Genomic DNA, 19,291 nt, shown 5'->3' on the forward strand with positions numbered 1-19,291 from the left:
TGCACTTATAAGCATGCACCCTCCAAGATCCCTGTAAAATGAAAAGAATAAGCTTCATACATCACAAATCAGTACCATTATCAGATTTTGAAAACTGATTAAGGCAGAGACTAATCACGATGGTGAGGCATGACACCCTTCTGTCAGAACAGGAGTGGTGAACTATTGGTTCAGACTGAGGCATGAATTCTAGGTATGGCCAATGTGTTGATTTATTTTGCTTAACTGGACAATGTATACAATAATAGCAATTACTGTAAAGGCAAACAACTTTGAAAAACTTTACAATTCTAATCAAAACAATGAGCAACCACAGTTTCAGATGATGCAAGATACATCATCATGTTACCCTCCAGAAAGTGGAGGGTGGGGAATGAACAATGTAAGAATTTGTTTTGCTTGACTATATACATGTTTGTAACAGGGATTTTGTTTTTTCTTGCTTTCTCAGTAGGTTGGACTTGGAAGCAAATGGATGCAGATGTGAAAAAAAATATTTTTAATAAAATTATTTTACTTTACTGGGCATGTGGTGGTGGTAGGGAGGACAGAGTCTTCAGAGAACAACAGTGATATAAAAAAGATCAATAAAACTTTTCTAATATAAAAATTATCATTTGCATCTGTCTGTTCAATGTCAAATTGTTTATTGCTGTGGTGAATGACTCTCCACAATGAGTTGGCACTGTACAAAACATATGACTGATACTGTATTTACTGATGGAAATCCTGGGGAAGTGAAGTCTTTTCCTCTCTGAGACTCTGTACCACCCCTTCTAACTTCAAGTAAAAACAGCTCACTTAAATCACCTGGCATCCATCAGGCCCTGCATATAGGAAATCGATGACTAGATTTTCTTTGGTTTAGGGAGTTTACTTAGTTGAGCTACGTCATTTACCTTCCTCAATCACCATACTGCTTCTTTATTTCCTAACTCTTCGTATTGCTATTCATCAAGCTTTTTTCTAGCAGACCATTTTGCTTGAGCCCTTTAATTATGGATCAATTTATCCTGCTTCTTCTTGTAAAAAAAATTTTAAAACAGTCTTAAAGTTTTGAGTCCCAAATTCTATCCCTCACTCCAGATGGTCAGCAATCAGATATGGGTTAAACCTACTTAATTATGTAAAACATTTCCGTATTAGTCATTTTGTACAAGGAGGCTTGAATAAATGAAAAAATGAAAATTAAAAAAAGTGCTTCAGTCTGTATTCAATAAGTATTTGTTCTTTTTCTGGAGGTAGATAGTATGCTTTACCATTAGTCCTTTGGGATTGTCTTGGATCATTGTACTGCTGAGAATAGTATTGCTGTTACTGTGTACAACATTCTCCTAGTTCTGTTCACCAGGCATCAGTTCATGTTAAGTCTTTCCAGGTTTTTTCTGAAATCATCCTGCTTGTAATTTCTTATAGCATAATAATATTCTATTACAACCATATACCACAGCTTGTTTAGCCATTCCCCAATTGATGGGCATCCCTTTCATTTCCAATTCTTTGCCACTACAAAAAGAGCTGCTATAAATATTTTTGTATAAATAAATTAATAAAAAATAAATTTTGTACAAATTTCCTCCTTTTTTTGGATCTCTTTGGGATATAGACCTACCTGCCTCCTCTTTAGCTCAGGGGTTCTTCACTTTCTGGTCATCTGGGAATGTAATGGGTGATCTCACTCATGTGAGTCAGGGCCCCTCCAACTTGGTGGATTCCAATTAAATTCAAGAAACATTTAAGTGCCTACTATGTACTTGGTGTTGTGCTAAGCACTAGGGATACCATTAATAAAAAGAAAGACAGTGGATAGAGAGCCAGCCCTAGATTCAGGAGGACCTGAGTTCAAATCTGGCCTCAGACACATAACACCTACTAAGCTGTGTGACCCTGGGCAAGTAACTTAACCCCATTACCTAATCCTCCACTCCCGAAAAAAAAGAAAGACGGCCCCTGCCCTCAAAGAGCTTAGAATCCAAAATGGCAGGAATGTGGGAGAGGTAAGAAGGGACAGGACATCAGAAGGTATCTTGTTATTTAGAGCTGAAACCAAGAAGAGCAGCAGATTTGAAGTAGAGTGAACTGAAAGACCCCGGAAGATTAAAGTCACTAAATCCTGCCTTGCTGGACAGATATATTTCCATATGGAATTGATAGGGTTGAGTAGGTGCAACCTTGTTGCATGTCCTCACTATGTTAGGGCTAAAAAACACCCCTTTCTTAACTGTTCAATGACTTATGAGTACTTCATTTCATATGTCAGACCTACCCCTAACACCTGGAATGCATAAATGCATTTGCTTGTTTTGATATCTATGTTTTAATATAATTGGTTTATTTTGTATGCATTTAAAAACATTATTCTGAAAAGGGGTCCACAGGTTTCACCAGCCTGGCAAAGGCCATGACAGAAAAAGTGTTAAGAACTCTTGTTTTAGCTCCTTTCTGTAGCAAGCCCAAGTGCCTCAACTTTTGGCCTTTCACAACTCAGCCCATCCCACACTATTAACCCACCTATCTAGGCCAGGAGATCCCACTCCCTGCCCTCACCTACCCACTCCAGGCATTCAGTACAATACCGTGAGAACTTGAAAAGACCTTAGCTTTAAAACACCAAGGTTTCCCAATGCATCCTAGCCCATCTCCAGTCCTTCTGATCGATATCTGGCCACTGGAGCCAGATGGCTCTGGAGGAGAAAGTGAGGCTGGTGACCTTGCACAGCCCTCCCTCACTCAAATCAAAGTCAATTGCAAGTCATGTCCCCATCTCCCTGATGTCATGGTCTTCTTCCAGAATGAAGGACAAAACACACAACACATAACCACAGCTTTCAAGCAAGCCTGTGTGTCAAAAATACATTGCCATTTAAAAGATAACCACTTTCTTACCTGAGAAGGTCCTACCGCATCTTCTGTTAACGGATTCAAAGTCCTTCAAACCCCATATTTTGTGTTTTATCAAGTTCACCTCCATCCCTACCTACAATCTCTTCCCAATCCATAATCACTTGGTAGAAGGGGGAGGTGCTTTGTCCCAAGTGGTTTGTAATAGAGAGGTATGGTAGTGATGCTAGAATTCTCTATCCAGCATGGTCAGGGAATGACATGTTCTGGACAAATGAGCTTTCCAAGCAGCTGAAAATTGTGCTAAAATATTTTGAAATTATCTTTTTGATTAAAATCTTTAGAAATTGCATTTATTACATAAGCATTTGTGATGTCTTAAGAAATAGGAACGGCTGAATATAATTAATTAGTTGGAATAAATGATGGCTCAGTATAAGCTCCAGGAAGGGAGGGACTGTTTCATTCTTTGTCCCCTAGAGCACTGTTCGTACATTATAGGTATTTAATAAATGTTTGCTGAATGCCAAGGGTCCTGCTACCTCTAAGATTCTGAGCCTACTCTGGTCTAGGTACAGCTGCTGCTATAGAAGGCAATGAAAATACAGACGTAGATGGTGGGAACATAGGGCTGAAAGGGTCTCATGACCCCAGAAATTACTCTGAAACTTGCTTTTTAAAATATTTTTTGGCAATTGAGGTTAAGTGACTCGCCCAGGGTCACACAGCTAGTAAGTGTCAAGTGTTTGGTTTGAGGCCACATTTGAACTCAGGTCCTCTGACTTCAGGGCCAGTATTCTATCCACTGCGCCACCTAGCTGCCCCTGAAACTTACTTTCTTAACAACATCACTTATATCAATTTGCTTTTTGGTCCAGTCATTTATTATAAAAAGTGAATCAAAAGACATGGAGATGTATGACCTCTAGGGCAGTGAACATGGCTACCTTTCTGAAAAATTAATTAGTGAATTAAAGGCTAAAGCAATCTTCTCCCAAGTGGATTTCTTGCCCTCCTGAAAATCATCCTAACTGTCATTATCAATGTTCTCTAATTTCCCAGCAGCATTCAAAACATGATCTAATATTTCTGCATCATTAACACAATGTATTATGGCATTAACACAATGTATTATGAAGCTCGTCAGCTTCAACTTACTCTTCTATCTCATTTGCCCTATCTTTGTTGATGAAGTATGAAGGAGGACTAACTCTTACTGTTCAAGAAACTGCACTATTAAATTTTGAGGAGACCTTACCTTAAAGCCTACACATGTTTTCATCATGAGAAAATTTCTGCAAGCCTGACATAAGACCACAAATTCCTCCAAGCTCTCCTTGATGTCTGACATTTTCTAAAGTTACGCCCCCCCCCAACATTAACATTTTCATCTTTAAGGTTACAAACTGATTGAAAGGACCCTTTGGTATTTGAATGATGGATCAACTCTCTCATGAAATCTCTTCCTAAATAACATTTTCTAAATGACACTTTGTTCCATATGTGAAATCAATAGGCAAAACTGGCAGGAAGGAAGAGGCCAAAATACAATCTGATTCCATCTCCTCAGAGGGAACTTTATAGTTATCAATCGATAGAATTGCTTCACTATTCTCAGATTAGTCTATAGTTCTGAAAGATTGTTTTTAGGGCAGATACAAAAGTACAATGGTCTCTATCAGAAAATTCATTACTTCTTGCTTTTGTTTCGCCTTGAGCTCATGCTCTGTAAGGAAGAGATAAATATGTGACACAAACGTAAGGCATCTAGGTGGCACAGTGGAATTAGGTTGCTGGACACAGAATCGGAAAGACCTGAATGCAAATTCAGACTCAGACACTAGTTGTGTGACCCTCAGAAAACTACTTAACTTCTGTCTGCCTCAGTTTCTGTATCTGTAAAAATGGAGGAAATGATAGAACTTACCTCCTTTAGAGAAAAAACAATATTTGTAAAGCACTTGCAAATCTTAAAGAGTTATATAAATGCTAGTTATTATTATTGAAAGCGCTAGCATAATATATTTTGGCCAAATGGGCTGTGGCTTTTTTGGAAGCCTACAGCATTAGAACGCACAAAAAATCTATTATTATTATTATTATGCTTAAATATAAGGGTGATTTATTTACCAGTTACTCATAGAGTAGAAGTTATCAATCGTTACTGAAATAAGTAAATTTCTTTAATATGTTAAAAAAAAGCTTCAGGGATTGGACTGTGTTTGGAAATAAGTTCTCTGTAAAAAGAGCTGCTATTATCTGTTTTCCAAATAACTTCATATAGAAACTATAAATTAGAAGACTGTGAAACACCCCTGTTGTATTCTGCTTATCATCTCCACTCAGTACCTTCATGATGGTTTGGAAAGACCACAGGACTCGTAAGTCAAAAGATCTGAGTTCAAGGTCTAGCTATGCCTGGGTGGGTAACTTTGTATATTTTAAGCAATATCTTTGACCTCTTGTTTTTCATCTGTAAAAGGAGAATAATTTCCATGAGAGGAGAGCCTATGTATAATTTAAACTTTGTGCTTCCTCCAGTAATTAAGAGAGTGGACTGAACACGGTCTGTGTTAAATAAATATTTAAATATTTAAAAATGAATGAACGACACTTGAACTAGCCTAATCATAGGTTGTTGAGGTTCAAATGAGCTCATCAATAATCAATCAACACGCATTTATTAAATGCCTGAAATATTCAAGCACTGTGCTACCTACCTTCTGGGGATACAAAGACAAAAGCCCAAGGACTTTATACTCTAAAAGGGAGACAACATATATATAAATTAAGTGTGGGGTTAATTCAGCAAATCAACTGAGTCACCCTAAAGAAACATGGAAATGCCATGTGAGACCTGTATAAAACCAAGGAATTAATTGAGAACCTGAGAAATTTTAAAATCTGGGAAGGAGAGGGCACCCGATACTAAGTCCCTGAGAAGGAATCAGCTAGGAGGAGCAGAACCTCTGACCCTGATGTCAGTAGCAGTCTTTTCTTCCCTTGACCAAAAGAAGACCTTGTGAATCTCAGAGGTTCAGAAGACTTCTCATCTTCCCTTTGGCATCCTAGAAGGGTCCTCAGATCGGCTGATGGTAGTGTCTGCATTGAGAGCTAAGGATAGACTGGGCACAGATTCGTAGCTCTACAAAGGGCCCGGCAGACAAACACCACCAAATCTAGAAGTAAGGACTCCAGCAAAAGGATCCTCAGAAGCAATGAGTCGCCTCCTTTGCCATGTGCTCCTGAAGCCTAAGTCTACTTTCTCCTAGACTCTGTAAGCAAGCGTGGGAGAGTGTCATAGACTTTTGGGAAATGTTTTAGACCAACTGTTCTTACTATTACTCACCATAGTAAATTCTCCTTTCTAAGAGCTACTTGTTTGGCTGTCTAATGGACCATCAACTGACAATTATAAGCACACTGATGAGGGCTCATGAGCTACAGTACTAGAAAAGACAACCAGATACTCAGGGTCCCATAGATCTGGAGACATGACTGATCAGTGCAAATGGGAGTTGGTATATTAGCATCACAGCATTGCTGTATACAGGAATATGGAAAGAATAAGCATAACACATACAGGGTGTGGGGTTGGGGAAGCACTAGCAGCTGGGTGGGTTAGAGGAATCAGAAACAGTTTCCTATGGAAGGTATTACTTGAGCTGAATGTAGAAAGAAGCCAGGGCTTGGATTCAAAGAAGCAAAGGTGAGATGGGAAGACAGTACAGACAGACAGAACAGCCAATGCAGAAGCATGGAGATAGGCAATGGGGCGCCCTTTGTGAGAAACAGTAAGACCAGTTTGGTTGGACCATGGAGTACATGGAGAGGGGTAATGTGTAAGACAATTGGAAAGATAGGTAGGTTGAAGGACCTTACCCCTAGTCCCTGCTTCCCACTTCAGCCACCCAGTCCATATATCGTCAATAAAACAACATACTCTTTCTTTAAATGTACAAAATAAAGGCATATTGCTTTCAGAATCATAGACTGACTGGTCTAATTCTGCAGTGCCCACTTTAAGTCCCATAGTGACTAGAACATCAATCAGAGCATTATTAACTATTAAATCAATGAGTTTGGAGTCTTAGCTCTCTCTGAGTCTGACGATGGGGTACTCAGATACTGCATAAAATCATTCTGTCTTATTTTGTTTTTTCTTCCCTCAAGGTTTTTTACTTAAAACATTTCCCCCCTGCATTTAACGGTTTTGAGAAGCCTTCAGGATACTGTTTCAGAACCTACATAGCAAGGAGAAGCTGTGTTCTCTCCTCTAGAGAAGTTTATAAACCGAAACAAGAGATAAAACAGATTAACCTGAGACAACATGACAACACAGTCACATGATACGTTTCCATATTGCCAAAATCCCTAGTGTTTAAGTTAAACACTTGATGTAGATTTTAGGCCCCTGAGGAGCCATTTAATGTCTTCCTGCAGAAGCTGGGGTCTAAAAGTAATTACCTAGTGCTGAATTGTCAGGACACATTGAGGCACTTAAATAGACTCTCACTGTATATACATTTACATCAATTGTATGTTATAAATATTCTCTTAATTATTTCCTATTTAACCTGTAAATGGCTTATTCATAAAAATTTGTTTGCTTATTGTCTCCCCCATTAGATAATGAGCCCCCTGAGGGCAGGGACTGTCTTTCTGACTCTTTGTATCCCTAGTGGTTGGGACAGTGCCTGGCACATAGTAGGCCCTTTATAAATGTTTATTGATTGGGTGATATAAATGAAAGGATAACGGCTTGGCAGATGGACGAACTGCGGATGCTTTTGCAGTGGTGTAGGTAGAGTCTACCCTCCATGTATTATTACTACAGCATTTCTAACTGCATGATATGAGAGGCTCTGAAGCTTTGGAGAGCCAAATGCAGAGAATATTGACATATAACTCTAATTCCTTAGATATGTTTTATGCTACTGGTGACTTTATTCTAAATATGATAAATATAAGTTGCTTCCAAGTTCCAAATACACTAGTTTTCATTTTGTCTGGGGTGTGCATTTGACTACCAGCCCCTCTACAGGTTTGTTTTTTTTTTTAATATGTATTTAGTCTGTCATCTAATTCATAAGCCTTTTGAGGGAAAACCAGATTTACTTTCTAGGATGAAATACTCCATCTATCCCCATGTCCCCAGACAGGACACTCCCTGTATTCATTCTTGGTTTTTACTGCCACCAACCAAGAGTGGGGAAGTGGAGAGTATGGAAGAAGAACCTTTTTTTTTTTTAGGCTGTGGTTTCATGGTTTCATTCTCTTCCATCGCTTCTATTTTTCCTAATATACTGAGTCACCTGTGTAGAATACACAGAACAACTTTACTACAGCAGGAGACTGTGAAAAAGTTTATGAACTCTACAGAAAAAATCACAGATACCTGGTGTACTTAAGAGTCTATTTCCTTCCCTGCCCAGCTCACCTCTTGCCTAACTCTGAATAAGTCTGATTATTTTCCCAATTCCGTCATTTTTAAGTCCGAACTTGGTTAGAGCCCTCTAGTTCCCTTAGACACCAGGACCACAGGTTTCATTTGGATGGAAAGAAAGAGAAAAGGAGGGAGAAGGGAAGGGAAGGAAAGGGAAAGTGTTTGTATGAGAACCAGTTAAAAAGTGAAAAACTCAGATGATCAATTTGGCTGCAAATATAAGCAACTGGTCAAACTGATCAAGGCCTTGATATCAACAGTGTTATTCAGCCTTCTTGGATTTCCTGGTGCATCCCCATTAGGTCCTTTAAGCAAGAAAGAATCAGTAGGGTTGCTTTCCTCCAACCAAAGCTTAATTATAAGCTGAAAAGGTGGAGTGAAAAGCAGGGGATTTTCTGGGCTTCTCTTTTTTGGGCTTTCTCTTTATGATGCCTATGTGGGTGTGAAATAGGAATACGTATTAAGAAACACTGCCATCAGATTAAAGGAATGTAAAGTGGAAGAGGCTAAGATTCTGTAGTATCCAGAGGGATAAAGAAAAAGGGCAGCTGGTAAAGTAATTAAGTACCTCCTGACTCCTGAATTAAAGATGAAGACTAACCTGATGTACAAAATTCACCATCCATCAAAAAGGGGGAAACAAAATTGTTGCAGGCTTTTCATCTCAAAAGGCCAATGAGGCTGATATAATTGGCAGTTTAAGGATAATTTCATTCCTCCAGTTAGTAGAGAGTCAGAAAAAAGAAAAGGAAACAAATGTCTTAGACAGCTGCTGACAAGTGTAAATGACTGTTGTCTTCAGAAGAACTTAGTGTCAACAAAGGCAGAAGAGGAAAAGCAGCATGCAAGTCACACTTGTTATTAATTAATGGATACAGCCAAATAATACCTATGCGGAGGTATTTCCCCTTCTCTCCTCAAAAAAAAAAAAAGTTAAGGGATTGAATGCAAGGACATAAAGGACACAAAATGTAATTACCAGCAGCTTACGACTAAAGTCCCCTGTAATGATGTGTGTAATGGCTAAGAGGGGAAATGAACCTCTCTTATTCCTGGCCCCTGAATGTAGCACCTACTCTGGGCTCACTTTCCCCCAATCACACTAGTCTAGGCAAGTTTAGCTTCCTCGAGGGGAGTGACTAGTTCTCTCCTCAGAATTCCTGTAATCACCGTGAGGGATTAGGAGTTCTGGTACACACCATTTGATGTTATTCCCAATATCCGCCAACCGGCTGACATCAACAAGCTCTTTATAAAGGGATGTTTATTGAGAAGGTTTAAAAAACGATAGAAGTTTAAAAAATACTTCCCTCAAACTGAGGGTGCACTTTCCACCACGCATTCACATGGGCTCTGGGAAGAAAAGGCTCAAACTTAAAGCACAAAAGGAATAAGGCAAGAGGCAGCTAGGTGATGCAATGGACAGAGCATAAAAGGACCTCAGTTCAAATCTGGCCTCAGACCCTTACTAGCTCTAAGACCCCAGGCAAGTCACTTAACCTTAACTGCCTCCATGAAAGAAAATGATGTGGCACATTCGTAAAGAATACTTCATGACTCCTGCCTCCTTTTCTACCTTAGAGGGGGCCTCACGGAGTTTACTTCAGGGAGACGCATTAGTGACGAACAGCTTGCTCTCTTCCTTAACTGAATGTGCTCCTTTCAGCTAATGGGTAAATCCATTGCTAGGCTAGGTCAAGCAGGTCAGTTGACTATTACTACTGGCTCTGGTTGCAACTGACACTTCGAATCTCACCTGGACACTCCCATCTTAACTATCAATTCAGGTATTCATTCACCTGAGTTCAATTTTTAAAAAATTACAGAAAAGAAACAGAGGACCATAGACTGGGAAGGGGTGGGGGAAAGGGAGGAAAACGGCCAGCTACTCTTCCTACTTAGGAGTTTCTTCCCCACCTACAAGTCCCTTCCCTACCTAGGAGCTCAAAGCAACCCTCTTCACTTCAAGGTTGCCAGGGGAGAAAAATAACATCTGCTCAATCCTGTTATTTTCACTTTAAGTTCAGCCTCTTCCTAAGTCATCAGTTCTTCCAGCTCCTCAGCCAGCCAAAAGACTCTTCACCTCACAGTACCAGCTCATTAGTACTCATGTTCAGAAGAACACTCACCAAGCCTCCACATGTTGGATTAAAACTAGGAAGGAATATTGTGCTAGCTTTGCATAGTTTACCAGAAATGGCAAATCTAAGCATGTTCTACGGACTGGGCTCTCATTAACCAGTACCCCCATTACACCCATAGAAAGAAAGGTTGTTACAAGGCAAATTCTTTTGGATGTCACTTTCTCAACATAAGAACATAAGACCTAGAATGTGAAGTTAGCACAGTGCATTATTTGTATCAGTGGTGCTAGGAGAATTTTATAGAGGGCATCACATCTCAACCTTAGAGATATAACTTACAGAACATCCCACGAAAACACAATAAAGAGACACACTTTTAAGAACTCTAATCCATGAATTAACTGTGATTCCAGAACACAGATGATGAAGTATGCTGTTCATCTTCTGGCAAAGAACCGACAGACTCAAGATTCAGAATGAGACACACATTTTGGACATGGCTAACATGGGGATTTGTTTTAATTGACTATGCATATTTGTTACAAGAGTTTTGTTTCATCTTTTTTTTTTTAAGTTTGGAGAGGGGCATCTGAGAGGGGGTGGAAAGTTAAGGATAGACCTGCCACAAAAATAATGAATGAAAAAGAAAAGAAAGAAAAGAGGGTCCCTGAAGTATTTTAAAATGGACAGAAGATAACAGAAAGAAGTCCTGAAGGAATCACAAAAAAGACAACTTTGCAAGTTAACATGTTGAATTCATCACATACAGAAACGTCTAAATAATAAATACTGCAGTTTCACATTCAATCCTCTACCCTACAGTGCATAGGGAAATGCTTACTTTATTTGGTATTTGTTAGGGTTAGAATAAAATTAAAAAGAACAGGCTTTCCCTAGCTTCCTTTAACAGACTATCAGTAAGCATTATATTTCAGCCAACCTGGCCCACATGCTTTTGCCAGGAGCTGACGTTCCATTTCCCATCTTTTCACAGTCTGTCTTCTTTGCCTGGCATGCACTTCCTCCTAACATCCACCTCTCGAGAAACTTTGTCTTCTTTCTAAGTACATCCAAAAACCACACCTCACAAGCCCTCACCCATGTGTTTACTTTCATCAATTAGGTAGAGGGTCCTGTAGGTGAAATAGTGGATAGAGGGCTAGGCCTAGAGTCAGAAGTCTCATCTTCATGAGTTCAAATCTGGCCTCAGAGACTTACGAGCTGTGTGACTCTGGGCAAGTCACTTAACCTTGCTTGCCTCAGTTTCTTCATCTGTGAAATGAGCAGGAGGAGGAGATGGCAAACCACTCCAGTATCTTTGCCAAGAAAACCCCAAATGGGGTCACAAAGGGTACAATATCACTGAAATGACTGAACAACAACAAAAAGAGAAAGAAAAGGGAAGGGAATAAGCATTTATAAAGAAATGCCAGGAGCAGAGCAGAGGGCTGTGTAAAACATTTGTCGGTCTGTCCAAGGCCTTTGGTACTGTCAGTCATGTGGGTTTATGGACAATTATGGCAAATTTTGGTTGCCTTGAGAAGTTATCAGTATTGCCAGTTTCATGACAGCGTGCTTGCATGAGTTCTGGATAATGGATGATGCTCTTGCACTTTCTCAGTCACCAACGCAGTGAAGCAAGGCTGTGTGCTCGCTCCCAGGCTTTTTAACACGATGTTTTCAGCAACGTTGTCAAACACCTTCAACAAGGACAAAAATGGCATCAAGGTCAGCCACTTCAGGGATGGTAAATTATTTAACTTGAAAAGGCTGCAAGCTAAGACTAAAGTGGAGGGAAAGTTAGTGCAGATGATTATTCCCTCAACGCAGCCTCTGAGGCTGAGATACAACAAACTATGGATGGATTCTCTGCTGCTTGTGTTAATTTTGGCCTAACATTTAACACCAAGAAAACACAGGTTCTTCACCAGTCAGCATCACACCGTCCATGTGTGGAACCATTGGTTACGACAAATTGTTGTCGTCGCTGTCAGTCCTTTGTTCTTGAAGAGGACCAATGACGTCAGGAGAGTGACATCTTGTCTGGCAAGTAAACTGGATTTAAGCTGTGCAAGGTCATCAGCCTCACTTCCTCCTCCAGAGTCACTGGAGTCCAGTGGCAAGACACAGTGACAGCCTTGGAAGAAGTAGGCGACCTTGGCCTTTTTAAGCTAAGGTTTTTCCCACATCTCAGTTTATCTAAGACAACACCCGCTCAGTGGTTAAAGGCTAGGCAAGAGCTGAGGCAAAAGATGGCCTAGTTTGCCTTCACAAAAGAATCAGTCTGGGAGTAAAGACCCTCAGAATATCTGGCCAGAAAGGAAACAATTGTTTACATTCACTCTGAGCCATCTAAACCCAAAAATTGAGCAGGTGAAGGTTGGCTTCAACCTACTATTGGCCAATCAATGAGAGGTAGAGTGATCTGAGTTTAAAGGAGGCCTGCATAACCTGCAGCCTCACTTAAGGCCCGTGCACCACTTGCCGCACACCAAAGGATTCGGGGTGGCCAACAAAAAATGTAGAGGAAAATATCTTCCACATTTTTCACGTGCTGCCTGAAATCCTTTGGTATGCCTGTAGTCTGTGCAGGCTGTGCAGGTCTGGTTTAAAGGCATAGTCAAGCAGCTCTGTTTGGATCCCAATGGGCTTTATCAAAGGAAATCATAAATAAGAATTACATGAGACAGAAGAGTTAATTGTTCCAGTTAAAAAAAAAATGAGAGAATAAATAAATAGAAGGAAAAAAGTCTAGCCCCTAAACCCCAAGATACCTTGAGAAGTATAAGCAATCAAAATCTATATTCCTTTGGACAGAGCACCCACATGTAAGGGTATAATTCTCCAGGTGGACAGAGGTGGGGGAAGGAGAAAATAGCAGCATTGCCCAACTGGAAATGGCCAATTGGATCCCAGAAATCTTTTATGTTCTACTGCAACTTTTGTTGTCATTCACTCATTAATTCAACAAATAACTAAGTGCTTGCTCTGTGGGATGTACTCTATTAAGTACTAAAGTAGATACAAAGTACAGACCAGATATAGTTCCTGCTCTAATAGATCATATAATAAGATTTGGCTTGTAATTTAGTCAAGAAAAAAATGAAAAGGGATAATTAGCTACACAACCTACATTTACTCTAGAATCACGTTGACAAAAGGTTCTGTATCTGGAGGCACCAAGAGCAGAGAGCCCCTGATAAAGATCCAAGGTGGTAAAAAAGTCTAAGGCTTGGAAGCCCAGGTTATTGCAGTGGATAGCAATTAGTGTGGTGTCTAACAGTGTCAACCAATACGGTGCAACAGCATTCAGTTAGGAATAGCCCAGGCCCAAGGACTCTGAGGTCCCTAACACTATTCTAAGTTACCAGGGAGGACCATAAAGAACCAGCACTCTAAGCCTTAAAAATCCAGCTTGCTGTAACCTCAGGAAGTGGGGGTCAGTACAAGAACTCAGCAGACCGAGGACAACCAACCACCCCATTCATAAGTGCAGCAGGAGAGTCTAGCCTAGTTACAAAGCCCCAGTTCGGCAACTAAAGCTAAAAAAATAAGTATTGTAGAAAATAACAACCAGCATCAAAAATTATTATATATCTAACTCAATTATAACTAAAAGCAGAGACTCAAAGGAAGAAATATGGATTTTCCATAAGGATTACATGAATACCTAGAAGAAATTTAAGAAGTGAAATAAAAGTTCTTGAGGATTGAATTAGGAAAATAAGTAGCTTTGAAGAGAAAGCAAGCCAAGAAATGAAATCATAAAAACTAAAATAAACCAAACAGAAATTACCATCTTCATGAAACAGCAAGTGTGTGTATATATAAAATATGCATATATTTATATATATGCATATATATTTAAAAAACTGAAAATAGCAGAAAATATATCTGATATCAAAAACAACTGAATAGATCAAAGACAGATAATTTAAGAATCCCTGAACTCATTAAAAAAAACATGATTTAAAAAAAAAAGCCTGGATACTATATTTCAAGACTGTAAACTGAAAACTACCAAGATCTCTTAGAACCATAGGTCACAGTGAAGTCATAAAGAATCCACTAAGGGGCTTAAATCCAGTCTCAGACCAGACACTTGACACTTACTAGCTGTGTGACCCTGGGCAAGTCACTTAACCACATTGCCTAGCCAAAAAAAAAAAAAAAAGAAGCCACTTTTTACCTCCTCAAAGGAACAACAAAAAAGTCTTAAGAATGTAACAGCCAAAATCCAGAGCGCCTCTGTCAAAGGAAAAAAAATAGCAAAATTCAGAAGGAAGCAGTTCAAGTACAGCTAGGTAGTGAAATGAATAAAGTGATAAAGGAGAAAGGAAAATCTGGTTTCAAATCCTGCCTCAAACATTTACTAGTTGTGTGACCCTGGGTAAATCACTTAACCCCTGTTTGTGTCAGTTTCCTCATCTGTAAAATGAACTAGAGAAGGAAACAGCAAAGCACTCAAATATTTTTGCCAAGAAAAACCCCAAATGGGGTCATATAGGGTCAGACATGACTGAAAACAACTGAACAACAACACATATGAACCTATATGGTAATAAGCTGTGTCAACACAGATTATTTTATGTTCTCTTAACATAGAATTCTGGGTTATTATAGGAACCTGATACATTTTTAAACATGGTCACTGTGTGAATTCATTCTGTTTGACTATGTTTATTTGTTATAATATTGCTTCCCCCTCCTTCCCACCTTTTTTTCTCTTGATTAATTAGGGGGTGAAGGGGGAGGTTAGGAGAAGGGAGTAGCATGATTGAGGCAAAAAAAAAAAAGACGGCCATGGAAACATTTTTGAAATGCAAAAAAGGAAAGTTCAGAAGGAAGCAGAGATAAGCAAGACGATTTTGAAAGTAATGTATAGAATTTATTATCACACAAACACACATAAACACAAATTTTGAGGCAAGTGATATGAAATGGATATTCTCAGTTACATAGATAATATACTTTTTATAGTCTGCTCCGTGTATGAAAATGCGCTCTTTTTTTGGGGTATTAAAAACAAAAAAAAAGGTAATACTTGCAACTATCCACTTCCATAAAGGGTCTTAAAAATTTCTGCCTAAGTCAAAAATCATTTGGAGATAAAAGACTTCAGTCTCTTGAGCTAAAAATCTAATATTCTTCTTCAAATAAAGTAATAGTAATAATAGAAATGAATCACTGTGATCTACTCAAGCATATATATATGTATATACACATGTATATGTGTATATGCACATATATCTTTGAGTAAAATAAAATAAGGTCACATATAAGCATACCTACATACATACAAATATTATTAATAGTTATCTTCTTTCAGAAGTTTTACTACAAGAAACTAGGTAAATTAAATATCACAGTATACAGACTGAGAAAACAGAAATAAACTTCTTCATTCTTCACTTTCTAACCCCTTCTGAAAGTCCATTACTTCACTGAAGTCTTGTAATCCCCTACTGATTTCCCTGCCTCGCCTCTGTACAAAATGCCTAGGAAACTCAGACCTCTGAGTAATTATTATTTGAACTGCCTTGTCCGATTTAAATGATTTGTTCTGTGAAGCAAAAATGTACCCTATGCTCTGTCTGACCTAAGTGGTTCATTCTATACAGCAGAAGCAACCACTGTGCTCGTCCTGCTACTGAATAAAGCCATGATGAAATAAAAGATGAAGAAGAAAAAGCCACGGGTTGTGCACTGATTAAAAAACATGGCACTCTGCTACCTCAACTAGATATCACCAGGAAATGGAAGATTTCAGGCTCTCACACTCTTCTTCAATTAAAAAGAAACAAAAATGAATTTTGAATCTCAGGATTCTTTTTCCTTTCTTTGTGTGACCTCTGAGTCATAAAGGAAAAAAATGATTGTGGAAAGTTGTCAGAAGTAGCAGTTTCAAATAACTCTTGCAATCAGTGAGAAAAGAAGTCTTTCAAGGGTTCTGTAACCCAAGCAATAACCAAACACACAATTGCTCCAGTCTAGCAAGTCTGATCTTCGGAACTCGAATCATGTCTGTCAAGAACCTTTAGGAAGCTGAGTAGCTTTGAGGCAAATTGTTAGATTCCCCAAATGGTATAATGTTTCTCAGTATTCTCATGAGAGAGGGTATTAGAGATACCTAGCAACAGAGCTGCAGAGGAAATAAACAATGTCTCAAGCATCTTTCCATCTGTGTAACGAGATAAGATATTGGAACTATTGGGTCCCTGGATTTTCACACTCCCTCCTCTCCATTTTGATAAAAGAGCTTTTATAAGATTTTCAAGTGATTGTTTATATAGTTCTTGCAATTTGTCAAAGATGGTTAATAAAGTCTGTAGCCTTTTCTCAAATGTTATCAACATCCTATTATTACAGTCTGTTTCAAATACAAAAGTAGGAGAAATTTAAGATAGTTGGGGTTTTTTAAAAATAAAGTCATTTGTAAATATAAAATCATAAATTATTTCATGTCTATAGAATCACTAATTTTTTAAAAGTCATCCAGAAAAAAAGGGGAAGAAAAACAAAAAACTTAAAAGAAAAAAGAGAGAAAACTGTTTTACATTTGGAGCCCTTTGAAATTTGGGGTATTATTTATTTTTTTATTTGATATTTTATTTTCCCCTTAATTACATGTAAAAACAATTTTAACATTCTTCAAAAAAAATTTTGAGTTCCAAATTATTTCACTCTCTCTCTTCCCTCCCCACCCACCCTAGCATTGAGAAGGCAAGCATTTTGATATAGGTTATATATGTGCAGTCATGTGAAACATATGTTCATGTTATTCATGTTGTGAAAGAAAACACAGACCAAAAAAAAAAAAAGAAAAAGAAAATAAAAAGTATGCTTTGGTCTGCATTCAGACTCCATCAGTTCTTTCTCTGGAGGTGGATAGTATTTTTCATCATAAGTCTTTCAGAATTATCTTGGATCATTGTATTGCTAAGAATAGCTAAGTCATTCACAGTTGATCATCATACAATATTACTGTTACTGTAAACAACATTCTTGTGATTCTTCTCATTTCACTTTGCATTTCTGAAAGCATCCTACTCATCATTTATCACAGCACAATAATATTACATCACAATCATATGAAACTTCTTCAACCATTCCCTAGTTGATGGGCATCCCCTGAATTTCCAATTCTTTGCTACCACTGAAAGAGCTTCTATAAACACATTTGTAGGTACAGGTCCTTTTCCTTTTTGTTTTTCATCTCTTTGGGATGCAGTCATTTGTCACCATAGTAACTTTAAAAAATATATATTAATTTATTTATTTTTAGTTTTCAATATCTACTTCCACAATATTTTGAGTTCCAAATTTTCACCCCATCTTGCCCCTCCCCCCACCCCAAGATGGCATGCATTCTGAATACCCCTTCCCCTAGTCTGCCCTCTCTTCTATCTCTCTCCCCTTGCCTTATCCCCTTCCCCTTCTATTTTCCTATAGGGCAGGATAGACTTCCGTACCCCATTTCCTATATTTCTTATTTCCCAGTTGCATGTGAAAACATTTTTTTTAAACACGTGTTTTTTAAACATTGGGTTCCAAATTTTCTCCCTTCCTCCCTCCCCACCCACCCTCATTGAAAAGGCAAGCAAGTCAATATAGGCCATACATGTGCAGTTATACAAAACACTTCCATAGTAGACATGTTGTGAAAAACTAACTCTATTTCCCTTAATCCTATCCTGCCCCACCCAATTTATTCTTTCTTTTGACCCTGTCCTCCTCAGAAGTATTCTTCTGATTACCCCTTTCCCAATCTGCCCTTCTCTCTATCATCCCCCTGCTCTCTTGTCCCCTTCTCCCCTATTTTCCTGTAGGGTAAGACAGATTTCCATACCCAATTGAATGTATGTTATTCCCTCCTTAAGCCAAATCCTATGAGAATAAGATTCCTCATTCCTCTCACCTTCCCCTGTTTCCCCTCCACTGTAAGAGCTTTTCTTTTCTGTTTTTTTTTGTGAGATAATTTACCCCATTCTACCTCTCCCTTTCTTCTTCTCCTAGTATAATCCTCTCTCATCCCTTAATTTTATTCTCCAGATATGACCCTTAATCTTCAACTCACCCTGTGCCTCTATCTATCTATCTATCTATCTATCTATCTATCTATCTACAATATAATTTTTTCCTCCAACTACCCTAATACTGACAAAGGTCTCATGAGTTATAAATATCATCTTTCCATGCAGGAATGTAAACAGTTCAACCTTAATAAGTCTCTTATGATTTCTCTTTCCTGTTTACCTCTTCATGTTCCACTTGAGTCTTGTATTTGAAAGTCAAATTTTCTATTCAGCTCTGGTCTTTTCATCAAGAATGCTTGAAAGTCCTCTATTTCACTGAATGACCATTTTTTCCCCCTGAAGGATTATACTCAGTTTTGCTGGGTAGGTGATTCTTGGTTGTAATCCTATCTCCTTTGCCCTCTGGAATATTACATTCCATGCCCTCCGGTCCTTTAATGTAGAAGCTGCTAAATCTTGTGTTATCCTGATTGTGTTTCCACATACTTGAATTGTTTCTTTCTGGCAGCTTGTAATATTTTTCCTTGACCTGGGAACTCTGGAAATTGGCTACAATATTCCTAGGAGTTTTCCTTTGGGGATCTCTTTCGGGGGAGATCTGTGGATTCTTTCAATTTCTATTTTGCCCTCTGGTTCTAAAATATCAGGGCAGTTTTCCTTGATAATTTCTTGAAAGATGATGTCTAGGCTCTTTTTTTGATCATGGCTTTCAGATAGTCCAATAATTTTTAAATTCTCTCTCCTGGATCTATTTTCCAGGTCAGTTGTTTTTCCAATGAGATATTTCACATTGTTTTCTAATTTTTCATTCTTTTGGATTTGTTTACTGTGTCTGATTTCTCATAAAGTCACTACTTCCAATTGCTCTATTCTAATTTTTAAGG

General features: G+C 38.5%; 1 protein-coding gene across 2 annotated transcripts in view; it reads right to left on the reverse strand.

Annotated features, from left to right (window-relative positions):
* Positions 1–19,291, reverse strand: part of LOC144457091 (uncharacterized) — a 140,010-nt gene that overhangs the window by 40,031 nt on the left and 80,688 nt on the right. The window contains exon 2 of one of the 2 annotated variants that reach the window (XM_078154040.1): positions 10,860–12,071. The exons of the other annotated variant lie outside the window; for it this stretch is intronic. Coding sequence (XP_078010166.1) covers positions 12,064–12,071 — 8 coding nt within the window. The 3' untranslated portion in view covers positions 10,860–12,063. Of the gene's footprint in view, positions 1–10,859; positions 12,072–19,291 lie in introns of those variants that run through there. 2 annotated transcript variants of the gene reach the window in all.

Source organism: Phascolarctos cinereus, unplaced genomic scaffold (genome assembly GCF_003287225.1).
Source record: "Phascolarctos cinereus isolate Bilbo 61053 unplaced genomic scaffold, phaCin_HiC Scaffold_1;HRSCAF=81, whole genome shotgun sequence".
In the NCBI taxonomy this organism is placed as follows: Eukaryota; Metazoa; Chordata; class Mammalia; order Diprotodontia; family Phascolarctidae; genus Phascolarctos; species Phascolarctos cinereus.